The 20436-nt window shown below is 35.5% G+C and overlaps 1 protein-coding gene and 1 pseudogene across 9 annotated transcripts in view; both read left to right on the top strand.

Annotated features, from left to right (window-relative positions):
• Positions 1-14611, top strand: part of LOC119073799 (high affinity cGMP-specific 3',5'-cyclic phosphodiesterase 9A) — an 84838-nt gene extending 70227 nt beyond the window's left edge. For all 9 annotated transcript variants that reach the window (XM_037179607.1, XM_037179571.1, XM_037179590.1 and 6 more), the window contains 8 exons: positions 5335-6074; positions 10968-11293; positions 11355-11506; positions 11579-11686; positions 12144-12270; positions 12334-12629; positions 12692-12938; positions 13009-14611. In XM_037179607.1, coding sequence (XP_037035502.1) covers positions 5789-6074; positions 10968-11293; positions 11355-11506; positions 11579-11686; positions 12144-12270; positions 12334-12629; positions 12692-12938; positions 13009-13857 — 2391 coding nt within the window. In that variant the 5' untranslated portion in view covers positions 5335-5788 and the 3' untranslated portion in view covers positions 13858-14611. The remainder of the gene's footprint in view (positions 1-5334; positions 6075-10967; positions 11294-11354; positions 11507-11578; positions 11687-12143; positions 12271-12333; positions 12630-12691; positions 12939-13008) is intronic.
• A 4241-nt stretch (positions 14612-18852) lies between these two features.
• LOC119073794 lies at positions 18853-20176 on the top strand (annotated as a pseudogene).
• The last annotated feature ends 260 nt before the right edge of the window (positions 20177-20436 follow it).

Raw genomic sequence — 20436 nt, 5'->3', positions numbered from 1 at the left:
TTTCACACGAAAGGAAACAATTTTCATTAAAAATTTCTAAAGTGGTTTTAGATTAGATTCATGATTCGGTTAGGAGTTATACGTATCGCAAGACAAAAGTTATCAAACTGATACTGCCTTAGACAAAACGGAAAGTTTTAACTGCAAATGCTCAGCAGGGCCTATTCTTCGGAAAGTTTATTCTTAAAATCTTTAAAAATTCTTAAAAACTGCTGGAAATTTTTAAATTTACAAAATTACAAAATTTGATTCTTAAAATTCTTAAAACTTAAAAATTTATTTCAAAAAATCTTAAAATTATTAAAAGTTCTTCAAAAAATTCAGAATAATAAGCCCTGGCTTCAGTGGAGTTGGGTGGAATCTTCTTTTTTTTTGTAAAACAACTTTCTGGAAAATGCAAAACACAAACTGTGGTGTACATTTCACACTTTCCACCATTTTCACTTAAGCCATTCAGAAACATATTACCAAGTTACTAGGGAAAATTATTGCCTGCAGTAGGGATAAAGTGATTATATTTTGTTGCTCCGTGCCTGCTACATTCAACCATTAAAAATATGGATGAAACTGCCTGCAGTGAAAAATTTAATTTAAATGTAAGTCAAGGCATTAACGTTGTTGTATGCGTGCAGGATGTTTGCGGGATTTCATTCCGAGAGTTTGTTAGCTAAAATTTTCATGTAGAAGCTTGAACGCATCTCGTGTATTAAATTACAACGTTTCGTAATTATCTTCATACACATAAGACAAAGTTCTGAGTTCCTGTATGTTCCTCTGCATGTTATAATTAGTGTTCCGTATGTTGAAGAGAATGTACCACAACTTTTCAATTAACGCTCAGAACAGGTCAAATTCAGGTCATACTATATTAACTCAGTTGATGTTTAGAGATGCAGACATAGATCGAATTTAGCATGAATTGTGGTCGACCGCACTAGCTTTTCGTTGGATGTATCGGTGCTGAAGCAGTAAACGTGTTCAAGAATAATTTTACGAACAGGTTGATCTGTCAAGTTGAAACTGAAGTAACATAATTAGAGATTTAAGTTTTATAGTGTTCACTACCGAGTGTTCAGCACCAGTGCAATGGAAAGCTGTGCGGTTGATTACAAATAATACTAAATTCGATACATTACATCGTTTTAAAGCAATTTAATTTTCATTGTTCAAATTTTGTTCAGAATTTTTTTCAAAATACATTTTATAAACAGTGGGTTGAGCAACGATAAAGTCTTGTACTTTTTTGTTTAGCGATGCTTAACGAATTATAGACTGTACAAATACAAAATCTTGTACTTCAAAATGATTAACGTGTATTTTGTTAATTAAGGACACACTTGCCAGTTACCAAATATAACTGGCTGTCGTGGCTGCAGATAACAAAATTTGTAGTTTTCTAGAACCTTTTGAATGGAAACCAACTTCACTGTAGTAGTTATGACATTTATATCGGTCGGCGAATGAGCACTATAATAGAATACCATCAACGCTACATCAACAGGTAGACAATTTCAATTGGAAATAATAAAATTTTTGGTATTGCGAAGTTCATGCGACCTACAAAATTGACAACAATCGAATTTATTCTCTCGCTACTTCCCGTCTCTGTTTTTTAGTGACTGATCCATTATTGATTGAATTATTTATTTATTTTTTAAATATTTTACCGAAAGTAATAACTTTGAAGCTCCTCGTAAATTACGATAACGCGTGTTGTGTTAAAGTAGCTTATTACTGTAATTAATAGTCTGAAGGTTAATTCGACATTGTCAATTAAATTTCCATTTAAATACATTAGTTCGTTGCAAAACGAAAGCCTGATTTACACCGTTGTTGAGTGAGGAAGCGGAATAAAGACACGAAATGTGTAAGATTCCAATTTTCACTTTGCTCCGTATTCCTATTACTATGTTAAATTTAGTGACAAAACAGAGATACAATCTACTAAGAATGGAGATTTTAGGAAATTACATCGAACTTGCACTTCCTCGTGTTTATGAGTATGAAATTGCTCTACCCGGACATTTTATTATCTGCTTGCTGTTAAACATAGAAGTATAGTTTTGTAGATTTGTAGTTTTGTACCTACGTAATCGAATCCAATATTTCGGGTGACCTTTTTCTTGAGTTTCACAGTTAATTTATAGTAAATTTCAATTGAAAAATGCGATTAAAAAACAAGTTTTCTGCGTAATTCGAATTCGGTATCAAAATAATTGCTGTTCGTTTTTACTATTAATTAGATATTCAAAAACATTCACCTGGTTATCGGCTTTAATGCCATGGAACTCGTTATTTCACGAAAATAATTGTAATTTCTGTTCGAAATTTGTTTATATACCTTTGTCGCTTGAAGAGTGTATGTATTCTAAACTCATCAAATCAAACGTAAATTGATCGAAAATTCGGCTGAAGAGAACGTTTCAAAGTTGTCAATATTAAAAACGGATGGTAATATTCGAGCGTTATTAGTTTTTAGTTGGGTTGAGCGTCAAAAATAATTCATTTTACCAATATTTTCGTCAAATTGGTACCAATTCCGACCTTACAATGGTAAAGTGATTTAAAATATTTGTAAAAGGAAAATTATACTAGTGGACTGGGAAAAATCCCTCGAATATAATTTCCCAATTAAAAACGGGAACATTTATGGAGCAGTGTAATACAAGTGTATTATTTGGTCGTTAATTTTGAGTGGGCCGTTCGTAAAGTATGATTTACTGAGTTCGTGGGAACAGAATAGTTTCTCAAATATTTACCACAATTGCCTTCACAGACATTGGTTTGTTGAAAGTTGGTAGGAAAATGATTAGAAGTTGTATCGACAATTGTGTTTACAAAAATACTCCGATAGTGCTTCTTCGATCATCTTCACAATTTGTGCTAAAACTGTTACATTGTGAATACCAAATAAAGAATCCGACAGTTCGTATTTAAACTTCAAACTTTGAATTTTTTTAATTTGAATTTACAGTTAACTTACGCTGTGTCAATTAGTTATTACAAAATCATAGCAACAGAATCTGTCACATCATTGCAAATTCTCATTTTCATTTCATTTATAATTCACTAGACTTGCACATGTATGAGTATGACTTACTTTGTAGAGTTTGATCATTTTCTAGCCACTGATTTCATGGCCTGGATGTGATGTGGTTTTTATAGGTTTCAGAAACGAATTTTTGACAGGCCGAAAACAACCGACCGTCATTTACAGAAGCAAACATAACCACAACTTAAACAAAGTTCATTGAAAATTCAAAGCGAGATTGTGTTGGCCTCTATATTTTGAACGACCTTGGAAGAAACCTATTGAATACAACGCATCGCAAGATGCTGTTATATTAACTCAGTGGCAGAAACCGTTTTCACATCTGTCACTCTATAGATATACGTCAATGACAGTAGCGTTAAAATTTGTTTTCGGTGGTTTTCTCGAGTAAATTGTACTACGTACTGGCTTGGAGGTTGTTATTTGGGCTAATGCGGTTGTTATTTAAGTTAATGTGGTTGTCCAGTTGGAGACTTCAACCTTCGACTCAAGCTGAGAACTCCACAATCGTAAAAATAAGAAATCCACAAGCTAGTACGCATTATTGCGCTGGATCATCCGGAAAGTTATCATTACATGTATGTTGAGTTTCCACGGAAAGCGTTCATTCCATGAACGCTGTAAGTTTTCAATTGAAGAGTTTTTCTAACCCTACCTCGTCGAACAAATAGTTTCTAATGCTTTTTGCTGATATATCCACATTGATTCTTCATGAAAACCCGCTGCCTGCCTCCCTCCTTCAATGAAAACTACTATTAAAACAGCCTGTCGCCGGTACTAGTATAGAGGGATTATTTTTTCACATGGTACCTTAAAACTATAGGTACGAGTACACGTTTTTTGTACGAAAATTATACTTCCACAGTTCGGAGTCCATACTGTAACTGTAATCATTTATATTTCACTCCTTTCAACAAATACTCTCAAGTATAAAATTCAACGAATAACTTTAAGCAATTACAGCAATGTTTTCAATTTCCCAACTTGAGATGCGAATATTTTACCGGCAACACAAACAATAACTTTTCCATCTAGCAAGTGTCATTGCCAGAACATACTAAAGGAAATTTAAAGCTACTGGCAGTGGCGTCGAAATAATGGGTTCGTCAATTGCTAGTTCAAAAATGTAAACAAAGATTTTTTGAAGAGGTACCAAAAAGTCATTTTTCAAATTTCGTAACATTGACACCCGCACTTACTGTATCGAACAAGATTTTTTGACATTTCGAAGTCGACGGTTGACGCAGAGAAATGTGTTAGTGGATCGTCATTTAGATTAAATTAGAGTATTGGTAGACCTCTTCCAGGGAAGCTTTCCGATTTCGTTAAGGCGCTTGCCATCTAAAGATATGAGATGCTCATCTTCGAGTTCATAATACCCGAAAGGGCAAAGCCTCAATGAATGAATGAATATCATTATTCATGTCAAAATAGTATGAAAATGAGTGCGTTTGAATACGTCTTTAAAATCGGTGTGTCCTCCACGGTGACATCAGACCATACCTCGTAGTTTATACTTATTACAAAACCTGAGCTTGGTGCAAAGTACAATCCCTAAGGATCCGTACATCTAATATGTAATTGGTTCGCCCTAGGGTATTATAAAAAATCATTTTGAAATAGTTCGACATCAAAGTAAGTTTTGCGTGATTCTTGCAACGAAATGATGTTTTAAACGCACATTACTTGTCTGCTGTGTTAAGCCAAATAACGTATCACAAATTATGAGCGCTTTGGATAGCTTTCGAAGGCTTGAAACATTTTCCATTGGAAAATTGGAGTATTTCAGTGTAATGCAACAGAAGCTTAAAGCTTTCGAAAGCTCTTTAAAAGCAAATATACAAATACGATGTTTTTGCGTCAGTTGTTGCCCGTAGTGCGGCCCGTAATGTCACAATACCAATTTAAATCGTATTTTACATGAACAATGAAAGCTCCACCACTGGTACATTTGAATTTACATTATTCATTTTACGTCTCTGTGAAAATAACTTTTCCCACTCCAGCCAGTGATAAATTGTACTTCGCTGAAAACTTATATTGTCTTTTAAGTTTTATCGAAAAACCGTACACTAAATATTATCATTTAGTAACTTGACAAAGGATGTTTGTGAACTGTTACTGTACATTAATAATGAATTGTAAAAGCATGGTATTTATATGCCATACATTAAATGTTCCACTTAACTGGTGTTGAGAATTTACTTTTTTTTATATTTTCTCTATCTGTTCAGTCAAATATGTTTGCAATTAATTAAAAATTTATTTCCTTTCTGTTTCAGATGATTAATTCAGATATCCTCAACTGCAATTCAAACAATTTACCGGAACGTAAATAGAATCTACTAGCATCGTCATTGTTTCCTTTAATTAAATAATTTGCAAAGCGACCAACAACTATATAGAATACTAAGCTATATGATATTCCATCACTTTTGAAAATGATTGGTGTACCGACCAATCATATGAGAACACATTGAAACGAGCTATGCAAATACACAAATGACGTTCAAATCCGAAACATATCCCATTCAGATTATATAAAATAAAAGGTTTTTACGAGAGAAAAAAAAACGATCGTACGGGAACCACATTGCGAATAAACTGCAGGTCGACGAGACAAAAAAAAAAACAGAAAAAGGAAAATTCAATTAGGATTATGCCAATCAAACACAGCATCTGTGAGCATCTACGTACGGGACAATATTTTGTTATAAACATTATCTAACATAAAATATGAGTAACAGTGGAAAATCGGAAGTTAGCACTTCGTATGCGAGGAACGATGAAAATTCCAGCGCCAAGAAATGTGAATTGTCAACTGAGCCGATTGTGACCAGTAATGGAAAACCAGACCGCATACTAAATAAAGTTAAATGTTGTGGTGAACAGACGATGCATGCGGTGCCGGATGTGAAACTTTCAATGTGTGACTTGGCGGAAGCGAAACCAGAATTTCTAATATCAACAATAAAGGAACTGCAGCGGAAAATTGAATATACGGAGAAGATGAACTGGCTGTGTAAGTTGAAGACACTGTTTTGACTTAGACATAGCGAACATTTTGATATTTTGCTGGGATTGACGGTTGGTGTCATAATGAACAATGGAAATGAAATCTTCGTCAGTAGACACTGCTTCATATTTTTGTTATCTTGACACTGGGCGTTCAATCTCAGATATTTTAATTGCCAAATCTGTTTCCTGAGATGAACATTACCTCAAGGTATATAAATATTGTGCAAACCGTAAACAAACATCCGTTTATTGTATATTTATGTGTTTATGTGAAGAAAGTCATGATTATTCATTTATCTAATTGAAATGTCTAAAACTCTGAACTATATGAAAGTCTGGAATAAATTAATATTGATGTAGGTATAGCAGGTGTCAAAGAATTTGAATATAATATAGGTTTATGTGCCGCCATTTTCCGTATATATAGAATTAAAATTGAATTATATTCAGTTCTATACGGTCGTCGTGCAATCGTTTTAATTATTATGAAAAGGGAAATGGTTTTAATGGCGGAGGGTGGAGGAGATGTGGGCATTTTAACGATTTTTGCGTCCAATTAAGTAGTTATTGATTGCTAATTTCATGTCACTCTAATTACGGTTGCCTTGGGTAATTTCTGTGGGTTTTACGGGAATGGGTGGACAACTTTATTCAAACAGTGTTAAGTGGGATGAAAATTTTTGGGAGTTTTGGGACATTAAAAGCATTCAAAATTGAAATTGCAACTCTTTTGTTGGGTATTGTATATTATGGAAATGAGATCGTTGGACAATTGTGAATTATTTGTGGATTGATACAGATGGTAGGGTTGCACTTTAAGGTTACACTGACTATATACGAGGGGGAAACCACTCTTTTTTGATGTGAATAACATGATTAACCAGTGATTAACATGATGACGAATCAGTGATTAACCAGCATTTAACTGGGTGAATCGTCGCAAAACTACAATTAATAGTGAAATATGGTGGTTAATCACAAAAATCATGGTGATTATTAACTGATTAACCGATTAACTATGTTAATCACAAAAGAGTGGTTACTCCCTTGACTTTATGTACAGTACAGTTGAGGGCCCTGTGATCATTCAGCCTTATCCACTTTTTTCAAAACAATACAAAACTTCACATTTTTGAACAGTAATTGTGTCTTCCGCAAGGATTACTACTGGGGTTCAGCCAAAAATTCAATTCTTGTTCAAATATGTCGTGTGGAGTATCGTTGCAAAGGTGATGAATTACAGTTCCAGATAAAATTAAATTTTTGACAGTAAAATAAATGGAGTGCGCTGCAGGGTGGTTCAAAGGGTGCCGAGATATTTCGGTTTTTTCGTATTCTGGGTACCTAAACATTTTTCGAAAATAAAAAAATGTGCAGGACTTACTTATATTACCATTACATGTCATTTAGAAACGAAATAACCAAAAAAATTGACAAATTATTTTTGACATACCCTATGAAATACCCTATGAAAAAGTGCACTCTAGGCGGCATATCTCTTGAAGTTTTTGACCGATTTAAATTTTTTAAAGCGTAAAGTAAAGAATTTTGAATTGGCTACAAACTTCCTAAAGAAAGTTTTCGGGATTTTTTAGTATTTCGATCGGATTTCAAGGCTCTAATCAGAAAAAAAATTAACCTCTAGCTTCCGCCATTTTTTTCGGCCATTTTGGATATTTTTGTCAACAAGAAAATTATTCTAAAAAAACATTGAACATTTAAGAATATTTTACCGCTTATTCCACATCGATATCTGTTTGGAAATTGGCATAAAAATTCAGTGAAGCCAAGGTGACATAACGGCCACTCCCGGCGGAACAAGTGAGCTGCCGGAGTTGCCCCTGATGATTTTGGAATCAGCATTCCATACAGATCATAATAAAATCATAAAATCAATTTTACCTCAATTTGCGCAATCTTTTGCCTTAGCGGACACACTATTCAGTGCTGCCAGTATTTCACTCTCGATATTGATGAATGAGCACTGAAAAAAGGTGGACGTCATTTATGTATGACCCATGAAAAGGTGTTGTTTCCGTCGTTTTATTCGTTCCACGTGCATTCCATCACATTTGCTACGATTAAGACGACTCTCTTTACGCTTCTCCTTTTGAATACACTGTAGAATTTAACTGACATTTTCTACGTTAGTTCTTATGGAAATGGGCGATTTCGCAAATTCCTAACTTTTTTATAGATTTTAATGAAATATTGGCTGATTATAAAATGTTCACAAGACAACAAACTGTTTTCCATTTCGAATAGTTAGCAACAGTTTTCGAACAGTTGAGGATGCGGGCGAACGACGATTTTGTTATAGCGAACTGGAACCCTCTATGTTAGAATTTAGAATTTACATTAGAGGCTCCGAAAATAATTCATTACATGAGGTAATCAAGGATTTGTGATTAAGCCATAGAATGCATCATTAATTCATGTAATGAATCATTCGCAGGGAGCCATGAGATCATTGGATAATTGTGAATTATAATTATTGTTGCGCCGATTTTTAATTTTCTCTGATTGTACACGCACGGAACTTTGAAATTCGACACATTTTCTGTTTCTGTGTTTTAACCAGTAAATGGGATAGTAACATCCTGTCATTATACTATTTAAGGCCAGTTGCCAACGTCACCTCGAGTCCCTTATGAGGGCACGGTTCTTTATGGGAAATTTTGTTGTTCAGGTAATAATTACGCTGGCATCACTGCCGAAAGTTTATTCGCCACACTCACTACATTTGGCTCGGTTAGATTTACGATTATTCAATTCATTGCCAATCGATGGATGTAGAAGTGTGTTTAATATTACATATTCATTCTCATAGAAAATTGTTTTATTACGAGTCCCACAAGTTCCTGTTTCCAAAGGACCCTGATCAAGTCTATATTTGGAATGATATAAAACATTTGTTTATCTTCGACACATGTTGATATGTCAGGCAAGCCAGACCCTCTTAAAAAAAATCAATTGCATTCTGTCTACGATATGTGATGTCCCTGTTAGGGATCAAAAAAATATGACATTGCTAGTACGATCCCACTAAAAATTGGTCTTGCTTCACTTAACCCATTTAAAACGACAAGTGCTTCGTGATATAACATTAAAATCTTTTACTTCTGTTGGTTAAAGTCTCGAGTTTGATATTTCATATGTTTTAACATTCATTTTGGTATATAAAGTTCAGATTCACCGTAGGTCTTCGCATACTTCTATCGTTGCTGCTGATAACAGAAGGGGAACGAAATAATGTTGAACCATAGAGTGTAACTCTATGTGTTGAACGGAGTCGTATAGAAATAACGTCATTTCATGCCATATGAGTTCATTGTTCATTCGCAGGTCGTGGATATGTTCTGATGTATCAGAAAGTTTATTAGTTTTGGTCATTCTTGCTTGACAAGGGTATACGACCACAACCCTTCCAACGAGTCGTCATTTATGTTACAACTTCGAGGGACAGTCACTTCCCATTCAATGCCAACATAATCCCAACAGTTATTTACCCTTCGGTACGTCTTTCAACTGACCAATAATGACTTTTCATTAACTAAGTTTAAAGAATTTTGTCCGTGTACACGATCACCCAAAAAACCAGAACACAGATAACCATTATTTGGCTAACAGCTGAAACGTGTAGAAACCCTTTTCACTAAGTCACCTCCCGCCGTCACTCTGTTGTAATAAATTAAGCAGAACGGAAAATTAATCGCATCACCATTTCTGTTTCTCTTACTACCGAAATTCGCTTCATCGATAAAAATGGTTTTACGAATTCTGTACGCGTAAGTCTAGCATACCATCGCCGTAACGAAATTTACGAAATTATGGTGAAGATTAGGACGTCAAGCGAAAATGTATACGTATCATTTTCCTCCGGAAAAATCTAATTACTTTTTCCTGGTATTACAACCCACCGAAAATACCTCCAAAAGCGTCTTTCGTTACACTTTATAGATGAGCTTACGATGAAATATTAATTTCTCAATTAATTAATTTTTGGTATAACTCTTTGAAGTCGCTCAATCAATATCGCATTGATATTTCCAAATTGTCTTATTCCCTCCTCTCAATAAAGCCGGTTCGTTGGCGTGGCCGTGCATTATTATGTTGGCTTTGAATTCGTCATGTCGTGTATTACATAAATAATTTAGTATTCACGAGATGACGATAAAACGTGTCACTTAATGAACACCAAGGGGATCGAACGTTATTTTCCCCGTATGCAGTACATCATAATCTTGTGGTTTCGCACCGAACACATCGATGGGTAGACTTGCGGAAAGAAAATGAGGTATAACGCTTACATGGGAAATGAACGAATGAACAAATATTGTGATTAAATGATGGTTATGGGTTTCCGAAAATCGCTACGTACACGCGGAGCGTTATTATATACCCACCGTGTATAGTATCAGCGACGAACGAGCTTTGAATAATTTTTGGCTCATCTTCTTACATTGAAATTATTTCTTTCGTTTTGATAAATGGGCTGTCCAAATAACGTGGGTTCTTTTATTTACCGGTTCAATGCTCTGTAATATTTCACTTAATCACCATCGGTTTCGTAGGTCACTTCAAAACGTGTCGGCACAAATATATTTACTGGATCCGATCTTTCAATTATCAGCAGTCGCTGTAATCGATTTCGATATTATACAGAGTCGGACTGGCTTGAAAAAGCCATTCGGACGTTGAATGCAAAATATATTTTTTTTAAAGCGCTTCATTCACAATAAAATAAAAAAAACTCTCACCACCCGAAATCCCATTCTTGCACTAGTATCATGAAGCGGCCAGTCCGGACGTGGTATTATAAGACAGTTACCATAGAGCCAATCTAGTGTTATGCGACATAAATCACTAACATTCAATGTTTCTACCACTTCAACAGGTTTGACGAATCGTCCAGTCGGTCCTCCCCATCGTAAAACTAGTCTGCCAAACCATACGGAAGTGAAGAAACGTTTTCTCGAAATCTGTGACCAAACACTATCCGACGAAGTGCTGACCGCTCTGCGTTTGCCCGACTTTGATTCGTACGTATGGGAAGACGAAGACGTTCTGAATTTGATGCAGGCAATGTTTACCGAAACGAAATTGGTGCAAAAGTTCAACATACCGATGTCAACGCTGCGGGAATGGCTGTATGAAGTTTACAAACACTACAACTCGGTACCGTTCCACAATTTTCGGCACAGTTTCTGTGTTGCCCAAATGGTATGTGTGGCATCCCGAGTCAATGAACCATAAATTATTTGTTGGTTTATGATTTCAACAGATGTACACTATTTCCTGGCATACGAACTTAGCCTCACGGTTGGGTGATCTAGAAATTTTAATTCTCTTGGTGTCATGCATATGCCATGATCTCGACCATCCTGGATACAACAATATTTATCAGATAAACGCTCGAACCGAATTGGCACTGAGGTAACGATTCTATACATCCAATAGAGGCTATAGGGGCAATCACGCAAAATTTTCATGTTTTTTCGTTCGCAGGTACAATGACATATCGCCGCTAGAAAATCATCATTGTTCAATTGCTTTTCGACTGCTGGAAAATCCTGACTGTAATATTTTTAAGAATTTTAGCAAGGAGAAGTTTAAGTAAGTAAAACCATCAGTTCTTTGGTAGTATGTAAAGTTTAAGCAATGATCTCGTTGCGAAAATGATCTAAGTCTGATCTGAAAACAAGATGGATTAAGCTCAAAACACATTAAGCATCGAAACGTATCTTGTCCAAAACTTTCTTTGTTCTTTGACGCTTTTTTTAACGAAAGATGACAAGATGACTTTTTCGTCTACAAATTGGCCTAAAGATTAGTTGTTTTATCAAATGCAAGTACAACGCACGTGGAATTATTGGAGACTATTTACTCTTCGGGGCAAAGAGATCTGATCGAGTATCCATTTAGGAGAAGTTTCAATTTCAAGGCTTAGGAAGCCAATCAGAATTCAAACGACTTGACTAGCATCCTTAGAATCACAACTAAAATTGCAATAGACCTAAGAAAACGTGCCGCACCGATCTCATTAATCGCCTGTCCTTTCCTATCTTTTTAGGGAAATTCGTGAGGGCATCATTCGGTGCATTTTGGCCACTGACATGGCCAGACATAACGAAATACTGTCACAATTCCAAGAAATTAGCCCAAATTTTGATTATTCCAATCAATCGCACGTCAATTTGGTTGGTATATTTTTCGGAGTACTTTGATGTGCATCTGACAAAATCATGTTCGTGTTCTTGCAGCTCTGTATGGTACTCATAAAAGTGGCCGACATATCAAACGAGGCCCGACCATTGGACATTGCAGAACCTTGGTTGGAACGCCTGTTGCAAGAGTTTTTCGCCCAGAGTGCTGCTGAAAAATCGGAAGGACTCCCAGTGACGCCATTCATGGATCCGGACAAAGTTAGTAAGCCGGGAAGCCAAGTAAGATTCATTGGACTGGTTCTATTGCCACTGTTCGAAGCATTGGGACAACTATTACCAGAAGTTGTCGATCTTATCATCAATCCGGCAAAGTTCGCTCTAGATCACTATAAGTATGAAATGACAACTGCAATTGGAAAGATAGTCTAAATTGAAATTGTGTGAACCGTTACAGAAAACTCAACGATGCCCAAGTGAAAACGCGAAAATCGTTGATTGAGGACTATGTGTCTTCAGAGCAAGGCTCTCCTCAACTACCCAGATCTCAATCTGGTATAAGCGTTCGTTCGCGACGAAGCTTGCCGTCGCAAAAATCGGTATCCCGTACATCAGTCGATGAACAGCTTTGCGTTTCAGCTGAACTGCATGACCTACCCGAAGGCAGTGAAAGTGGTGACTCGGAAGAAGCAACGGAGGTGGAAGTACGTAAAATTTGACTAAATAACGATTTCGAATCAAGGAATTGATTTTTGGTCTTTCTTTCGATTTCAGGTGGCTGAGAAAACATCTAAGTTTAAAGTGAACACGGAAGGTAATGCCAGTAACAAATACTCTCAACCAAACTCTCGGAAAGGAAGTCGCGAGAAGAGGCCATCAATGATCAGTGAATTGGGCCACAGATCCCGCGGTTCTCATGGCAACATACACAATTATCACCGAACGTACTTCGGTGTCAGCAAAGCTGTTAGTTTGGATCAATACAACAGTCGCCGGCTATCGGATGGAATACAGCAGGGATCCGATGAAAATTCAATGGCATACAATCGTCAACATCGCAGCCTGGACAATGAAGTGATCTACACCAATCGCATGGACAATTGTTCCGAGAAACCTACACCAGATTCGACGAAACGGCCGATCGAAGATCTACAGAATATGAACCAAAGCCCATGTTGCGTAAGCCCCAACCAAGGCGTTGCACCGACATCGACGAGTGTACAGCCGAATCGTTGTTACAATGAATCGAAAACATTTATGTCGAGACTGCGTCAGTTTAGCTTTAGTCGATTTAGTTTTAGCTTCGAAAAAGATCCGAAACGTGTCACACCACTGCCGACCAATTTAATTGCACTGAAAAATAACAATGCCGACACGGTGAAAGGCCAGTACTGTGTCAATCTGACCAATCGACATTCGTTGACCGTAACCAATAAGCAAAGTATTCCACGAAATCGTGCATTTAGCTTAGACGTACCGATGGGCCGATGCAGCACCAGCAGTGCCGGTAGCTGTGACGGTAACAATCGATTGACTGAAAGTAATAGCAACAAAACGATGAGTCCGGCCAAACCGGAGGCGGACAGTTGCCGTGCCGACGACGATGACGGTAATTATATTTGACAGAAAAGTGATGATCTCACTTCAACGGCAAGTGGATTGGACACGGCATCCGGTTCGGTGCTTTGGATGGGCTGTTTCAGTCACCGTCTGAGTGCGTTGATGTGCAAATGTTGTGAGAATAAATTCCCGGAACCGGAAAATGTGTAATACACGCGAGCGCACCGGGTGGAAGGGTTCCAATATTAATATTATTAGTGCACGTGTGTTTGTTGATTGACCAATTTGATAATTTGTAAGTAGGATAGTGGAACAAGTATAGGTAGACTAGGATATTTACGTAAACAAAACAAAACAAAAGAGTGGAAAAATGAATTGAGTAAATTTATGATTAATCAAATTGATAGATGTTCTGTCACAGGTTGCAAATGTGCCCTTTTACGTCTCTTATTAAATATTAGGCTAAATCAATCGGTGAACAAAAACTTATACACAAAAATTTTTCGACAAAATAATATTTCCTATTTTCTTAAACAATTTAAACAAAATTATATTCGTAACCTTCCTACCAGATAAACCTACTGCCTCTAAAAACAACAAAAAAATAAATTATTTTTTATAACTTTAATCGTTAAAAATAAAACAAACAAAGAAATGACATCAAATCACACAAAAAAAATGGAAAGAAAATTATTAACGAAAAAGAGTTGTAGGACATTAGATTAAATCGTATAAGAAATGAATTGAATATTTATGTGTAGACTAGATAGAGAATTGATAAAAAGTTTTGAAAAAAAAAAACATTAAAAACGTTAAAGAAACACTTATAGTCAGTAACGTTTATTCTAAATAAATAAATAAGCCAACCACACGTTTCCTAGATAGAAATGAATTTCGTTTTATTCGTAGCCGCGCTGGGCTGTGCTAATTGGTGTGCCAGTTTATGTTCGGTAAAATTTCGATATTCCAAAGTTGTGCACATGTTGTAGAGATCGTTGTGTAATTATTCGTTTAGCTTAAGTGCAATGATCCCTTTGCAAATTCGTAGCCTACATTTAGGCGGAAAAATATTCGTTTTTTGATGATTTATCTGAACCAACATCTTTTTTTGAAAAAGTAAAATCATTAAAGCACGGAAAAATGTGTTACTTTTAAAGGAAAAATTGGTTTGTATGTGATGACCCACTAGGAGAAACCTAAACCTTCGTATAAGTTTATGTAATCTTCTCAGGTTTCTCCAAATGGGTTAAGTTATCGCCCACAAACTAATTTTTCCTTTAAATGTAACACATTTCTGAATGATTTAAGTATGCTTTCCACTCAACAAAAAGTATTCCGACCGAGAGAGCCGTGAGTGAGCAAGCTGTCAAGTAAACAAAGCAAAAACTGAAAAAATTCAATTTCGTCTCTCACACTTATTACTTATTTGGTAAGTGGAAATCGAGCAGTAATGGTTTTAGTTTTTCAAAAGAAAAGATCTTGGTTCAGAGAAATCATCAAAAAACTAATATTTTTTCGCCTAAATGTAGGCTACAAATTTGCAAAGGATTCATTGCTCATAACCACCTGTCAAAATTTTCACCGGACACTATTGCACGCACTTTTATTATCGATGAAATGAGTGCGATGGGTAAAGAACTGAAAAGTTAAGGATCCAGAAAAAATTTCTGTCTTCACATCCATTTACCATCAATTGAAAAATTCCACTTTCATCATGAATGACAAACTACGTTTTCTGCACCTGAGAAACATAATGAGACGAAACCACAACATCATAAACAGAAGAAATCACTCAACATTTACATTTTTCTTTGCAACATTCCACATTGAATTTGGAAAATGTTTGTCGAAAATGTGTTGTTGTAGATTCGTCGACCATAAAAAATTGATTGAAGACGATACTTGAAATATATTGCTCAAGAGAGATTGGCAGCTCGAGCCAAAGAAGAGGGATGCAACCACACAAGGCAAAATACAAACTTTTAAACAATTACGTAAGTTATTTAGTGAATAAGCTACCGGGAATTGAGTTTCAAGTTTTAACGCTAATGTAAATGAAGTAATGACTCATTTCCTGGGGGGCTTTGTGAGTAATTTTTTTTTTGACATCTAAAGAAGACATGATCTTTTTTCTGGACCCATAACTTTTTGATTCTTTAATTATCACACTGTCTAATTGCAATAGTATCTGTAAAATATTTAGTCGCCATCGGCTGGCTAGCTCGTTAAAAAAATCTGTATAGTAAAAAAACATTTGAAAAACAGAATTTTTCAGTTACAGAGTACAGAACGATCGCTTATTCTCGTCGAAAAGAGTTTGTTCTTTTACCTCCGTTGTGTGGTTACACTAGCAACGACACTGTTTAGTACGAGCAGTAAGACAATCGGAACGTAAAGTCAGAACAGAAACCGGGCCAATACTGGCGATAGACTCAGCCAAAATGACCGTAAAAAACGTAACACCGAAAAGATTTTCCACTGAAATTCCTGAAATATGTGATTTGCGCAAATTTCCACCCAAATTCCACATGAGGTCTAAAGTTTGCAACATTAAAATAGTATTTTTTACTCAGTTTTCACTGATTCAATGAATTTTGTTTTGATGAAATATCAAATCGTCACAGTAAATTTTTAATATGAAACAAGCTTGTGCCGAACCAATACTCTCTCTAGCAAACAAACTCTCAACTCTCTGTGTCAAATTCACACTTTATTTCTTTGTATTCTACAAACACTATTCTACATTTTGGACTACGCCATAGAGTTACACTCGAGAGTTGGCGAGATGTCGCTTTTCTATGAAAATGCTACTTCTAAGAGGAAACCAGCATTTTGGGTGCCGATACTCCTAATAATTGTATTCTTGTGGCTGTTGTTTTTATGAATCTTCAAAAACGAAAAAGTGCAATGGTTTGTTTTGATACGAGTCAGCATATTGTCTGTGAAGTAGTGCTCAAATCCACAATCTATATATTGGTAAATTATCGTGAATTTTTCGCTTCTAACAAAATATCGATATTTTGATAATTTTATCAAAATATCAATGATTATCGACTATCGATATTTACTTGATCACGATAGACAAAATTATCGATTATCGATAATTGTTGATTATTGAATAAGAGGACATATAATATAAAATAATAGATTAGCAAAGTTTTATCCTGATTCATAGATAGAAGCACAAATTCACAGCTAAAAGAATTGAAACTGTTATTTTATTTTGATAAAATTCATAAAACTGTGAATTACGAATGATGTTACTTTTTGGTCACCATTTGTAGCTTTAGTTGCTAGCACCAGTTCTCTGAATCACATCGTAGATCTAATATTAATATCAACTATTAAGCCCTGAGGCTTTCGGTGCTAAATCCGTTACTTGTGAACATTGTAATAAATTTGTCATGTAACTTCGAGGAACTACTAAGTGACTGATTGAAGAGGAATTAAAAATAGTTTTCGCAACAAGTCACAAAAAGTAGGACTTTCCATTGCGAAAAAAGTTGTATACAACTCGATGATAAATGCTTTTTTAGTGTATTGTCACACTCGGCCTACGACCTCGAGTGACAATCTACACATCTAGTGCTAAAAAAAAACAATTATTACTCGGCTGTATAAATAACTATTTCAGAAATTCAATGGTCATTTACGTAACAGGAATAAAGATAAAAAGTAGAGTTTTCGTATGAATTTGGTTGATCACACGAAAACTAGACTTTTTATCTTTTTATCCCTGGTTATGTAATGGATTTTATATGTCTCTGTGTGATAAGAATAACATTATGCATCAGCTCGTAGAGGGCATTTGGGTTTATCTTTGCATCGACACATAAAAACTGATATGCACCTATGTCCAAATGTTCCTTTTGACGAGTTGGATTATGATCCGCACCTTTGGCTTATCACACTCGTCAAAATGAACATTTCGACACAGGTGCACAATTGTTATTACATGCTGAAGGAGTTGAAAGATGTGCTTAAAACATGAAAACTACGATTTTTGACGCATGTAGCATGTATATTTGCAGTAAATGATGTTGAAAGTGTAGTATATCAAACTAATGGCATTTGTATTTGGTTCTCCATCATGAAGAAAACGTAATACCAAGTTAGATATCACTTTTAACATTTCTAAATGAATTCGTTTTACTAGTCATATCATCGCAAAATTATCACAACATGATGATTTCAAAGAAAAAATAATAATTTGAGCCACCGACAAATTGAACATACAATGCCCACCCACTACAAACTGTTCAGCGTTATTGGTTCATTATTCGACTTTAACTTATTTGCATCTAAATTAAATATCAGAGCGAAAACATCGCAACATAAATTAGGATGAAAGAAAACTTATGAAAAAAACATTTGAGTCAAATTGTATCATTAAGTGTAACATAAGTTTAAATTACAATTTACAACCATAAACAGATTTTAATGTAAAGTAACAAAAAATAAGTTGTTTGATTGAAAATTAATTCTGATTGTGTATTCTTTATCGAAGAACATTTAAAGAAATAAAAATAAAAATTATTGTATAAAACCGACAATCACTATCGTTACAAATAAAACTAATAAATAATAGGAGAACAAAAATTTGAAAGATTGGACTTTTTATTTACACACGAGAAACGTGTCGTCGATAATAGCTATTTTCAAGATACAGTACTTTCAGACGTAGCCTCACTTAACTTTCGAAAAGAGTCGAAAAAGTTCGACTGCGCGGTTCCTAGATGGAATCATAGCTAACGACGCTCGGCCCGATATTTTTCTTAAATAAACTTGCGGTACAACATGAAAATTTCTGCACATCATACGATTTCCCTATAAAGCATGAAATATTAACTGTTGAGGTAAATTATATACTAAATTAGAGAGAGTGTATCAGGACAATATTACGAAATGCAATGACTTGACAGTAGACATGCGAGTCTTGTAATTAGAATTTTAAAGGACAGTAAATCGATTCCATTTATTTATCGATTCAATGCACTGGATTTTTGCCACGTCGGTTTAGTGTTGCTTTTATTTCCAAACGTTTAACACGTCTTAAGAATGCATTCCATTCAAATTCACAAATTTTTTGCTCTGATAATACCTTGCCTCTATCTGATTGGCGTTTGGCATCGCGGAGATAAACCTTCAGCCAAGGAGATGCGAATAAAATTGTTTTATTCCATTCAGCACGCACTTTTCGTGTTGTCATTAGCTTTTGGAGCAATCGAAAACGATATGAAGTACCAATCTATATTCTTAGCAGACGTATCAGTGGGAGCTGGGGTCGTGACAGTAAAACTTTGGCTTTTAATTTGGAAACAGAACCAAATTCTAGATTTATTGCATCGAGTTTGTGTCTTTTCGATTCGAAATGGTGACGACTACAAGTGTTCCACCGACAAACTTCGAGGATTCGTCAAATTTGTGTTTGTCTTTATAAGTGCTTCAGCTTTTGCTGCCTTCTTATCAACTCTAGGCTTACCGTTAATTGGAAGTCAGAAAACAATATTTATTGAAATTGCATTTCCCTTGGATTACAGGAACAAAGAAATTGCATTCTGGATCACAATCATTTTTATGTTAATTGGAACTTATCTGTCAGTCGTCGCTCTGATATTTACAGTCATGTGTTGGTATCTACTTTTGAGTTGTTCTTTGAGATATGAAGCGCTGGGAAGTGAGTTGAAGAATTTGGGACGAGTGAACAAAAATGTAAATGAAAAGGTGCCGGAAAAGCAGATGCACAATCATTTTTCTGAAGATCTCAAGTCGTCAATTGGCACTTATCTACATTCAAGGAAGTGTGTAACTATGTTGCATTGTAATAGTCGGTTATCTGGTTTATCAATTTTATTTCCTAGATTGACGAATGATGTGGAGTCCTTTTTTTCAAACATATTTTTCATTCAGTTCGGAACTAGTGGCCTATGCATCTGTAATTCAGTTTATTGTCTGGCATTTGTGCGTATGGAACTCACGATATACTCGCAAACGCTTTTATTTGTTCAATCTTTTATAGAATATCGGTGACGATTCATTGGAACGGCTTATCTATTTCCTTGTCTTCTTCTACTTCATATCCGATCTATTTATGATCACGTACTTTGGCAACGAGATTATGCTATCGAGCAATCGCCTCTCCCACTGCTTATTCGACTCGGACTGGTGCATTCAGCCGCAGTCAACGAAAAAATGCATCGTAATATTTGGTGAATATTTGAAGCAACCGCAACAGCTGGTGATTGGCAAATTGTACCCACTTACTCTGGAGACATTTACTCGGGTTTGCTTTTGCAGTAAAATTGATTTGTACGATTTGAAACGAGAAAGCTTTTTTTCAGATTTTGAATTCAGCCTACAGCATGTTCAATATTTTAAAAAGTTTTCAGTAAAATAGTTCCTGGAGAGGGATTACGACATCAGTTCTCTTTTCTCTATTCAATCAAAACTCTACCGATAGAGAACGATTTACTATCTGATTGAAAGATGTCGCTGCAACAAAGCCAATGTCATCAGAAAAATAATTAATTTTTTACTCGACGGATTTTAGTCAAATAAAAAGCCATCGTGTAGCATATGACCTCAGGACTCTGGAACAGCAATTATTTTTTAAATCGGTTCGAAATCGGCTTGGCGATAAGA

This window comes from Bradysia coprophila, chromosome II (genome assembly GCF_014529535.1).
Source record: "Bradysia coprophila strain Holo2 chromosome II, BU_Bcop_v1, whole genome shotgun sequence".
Taxonomy (NCBI): domain Eukaryota; kingdom Metazoa; phylum Arthropoda; class Insecta; order Diptera; family Sciaridae; genus Bradysia; species Bradysia coprophila.
Note: the sequence above shows the minus strand (reverse complement) of the source record. Positions and strands in the feature narration are given on the sequence as shown.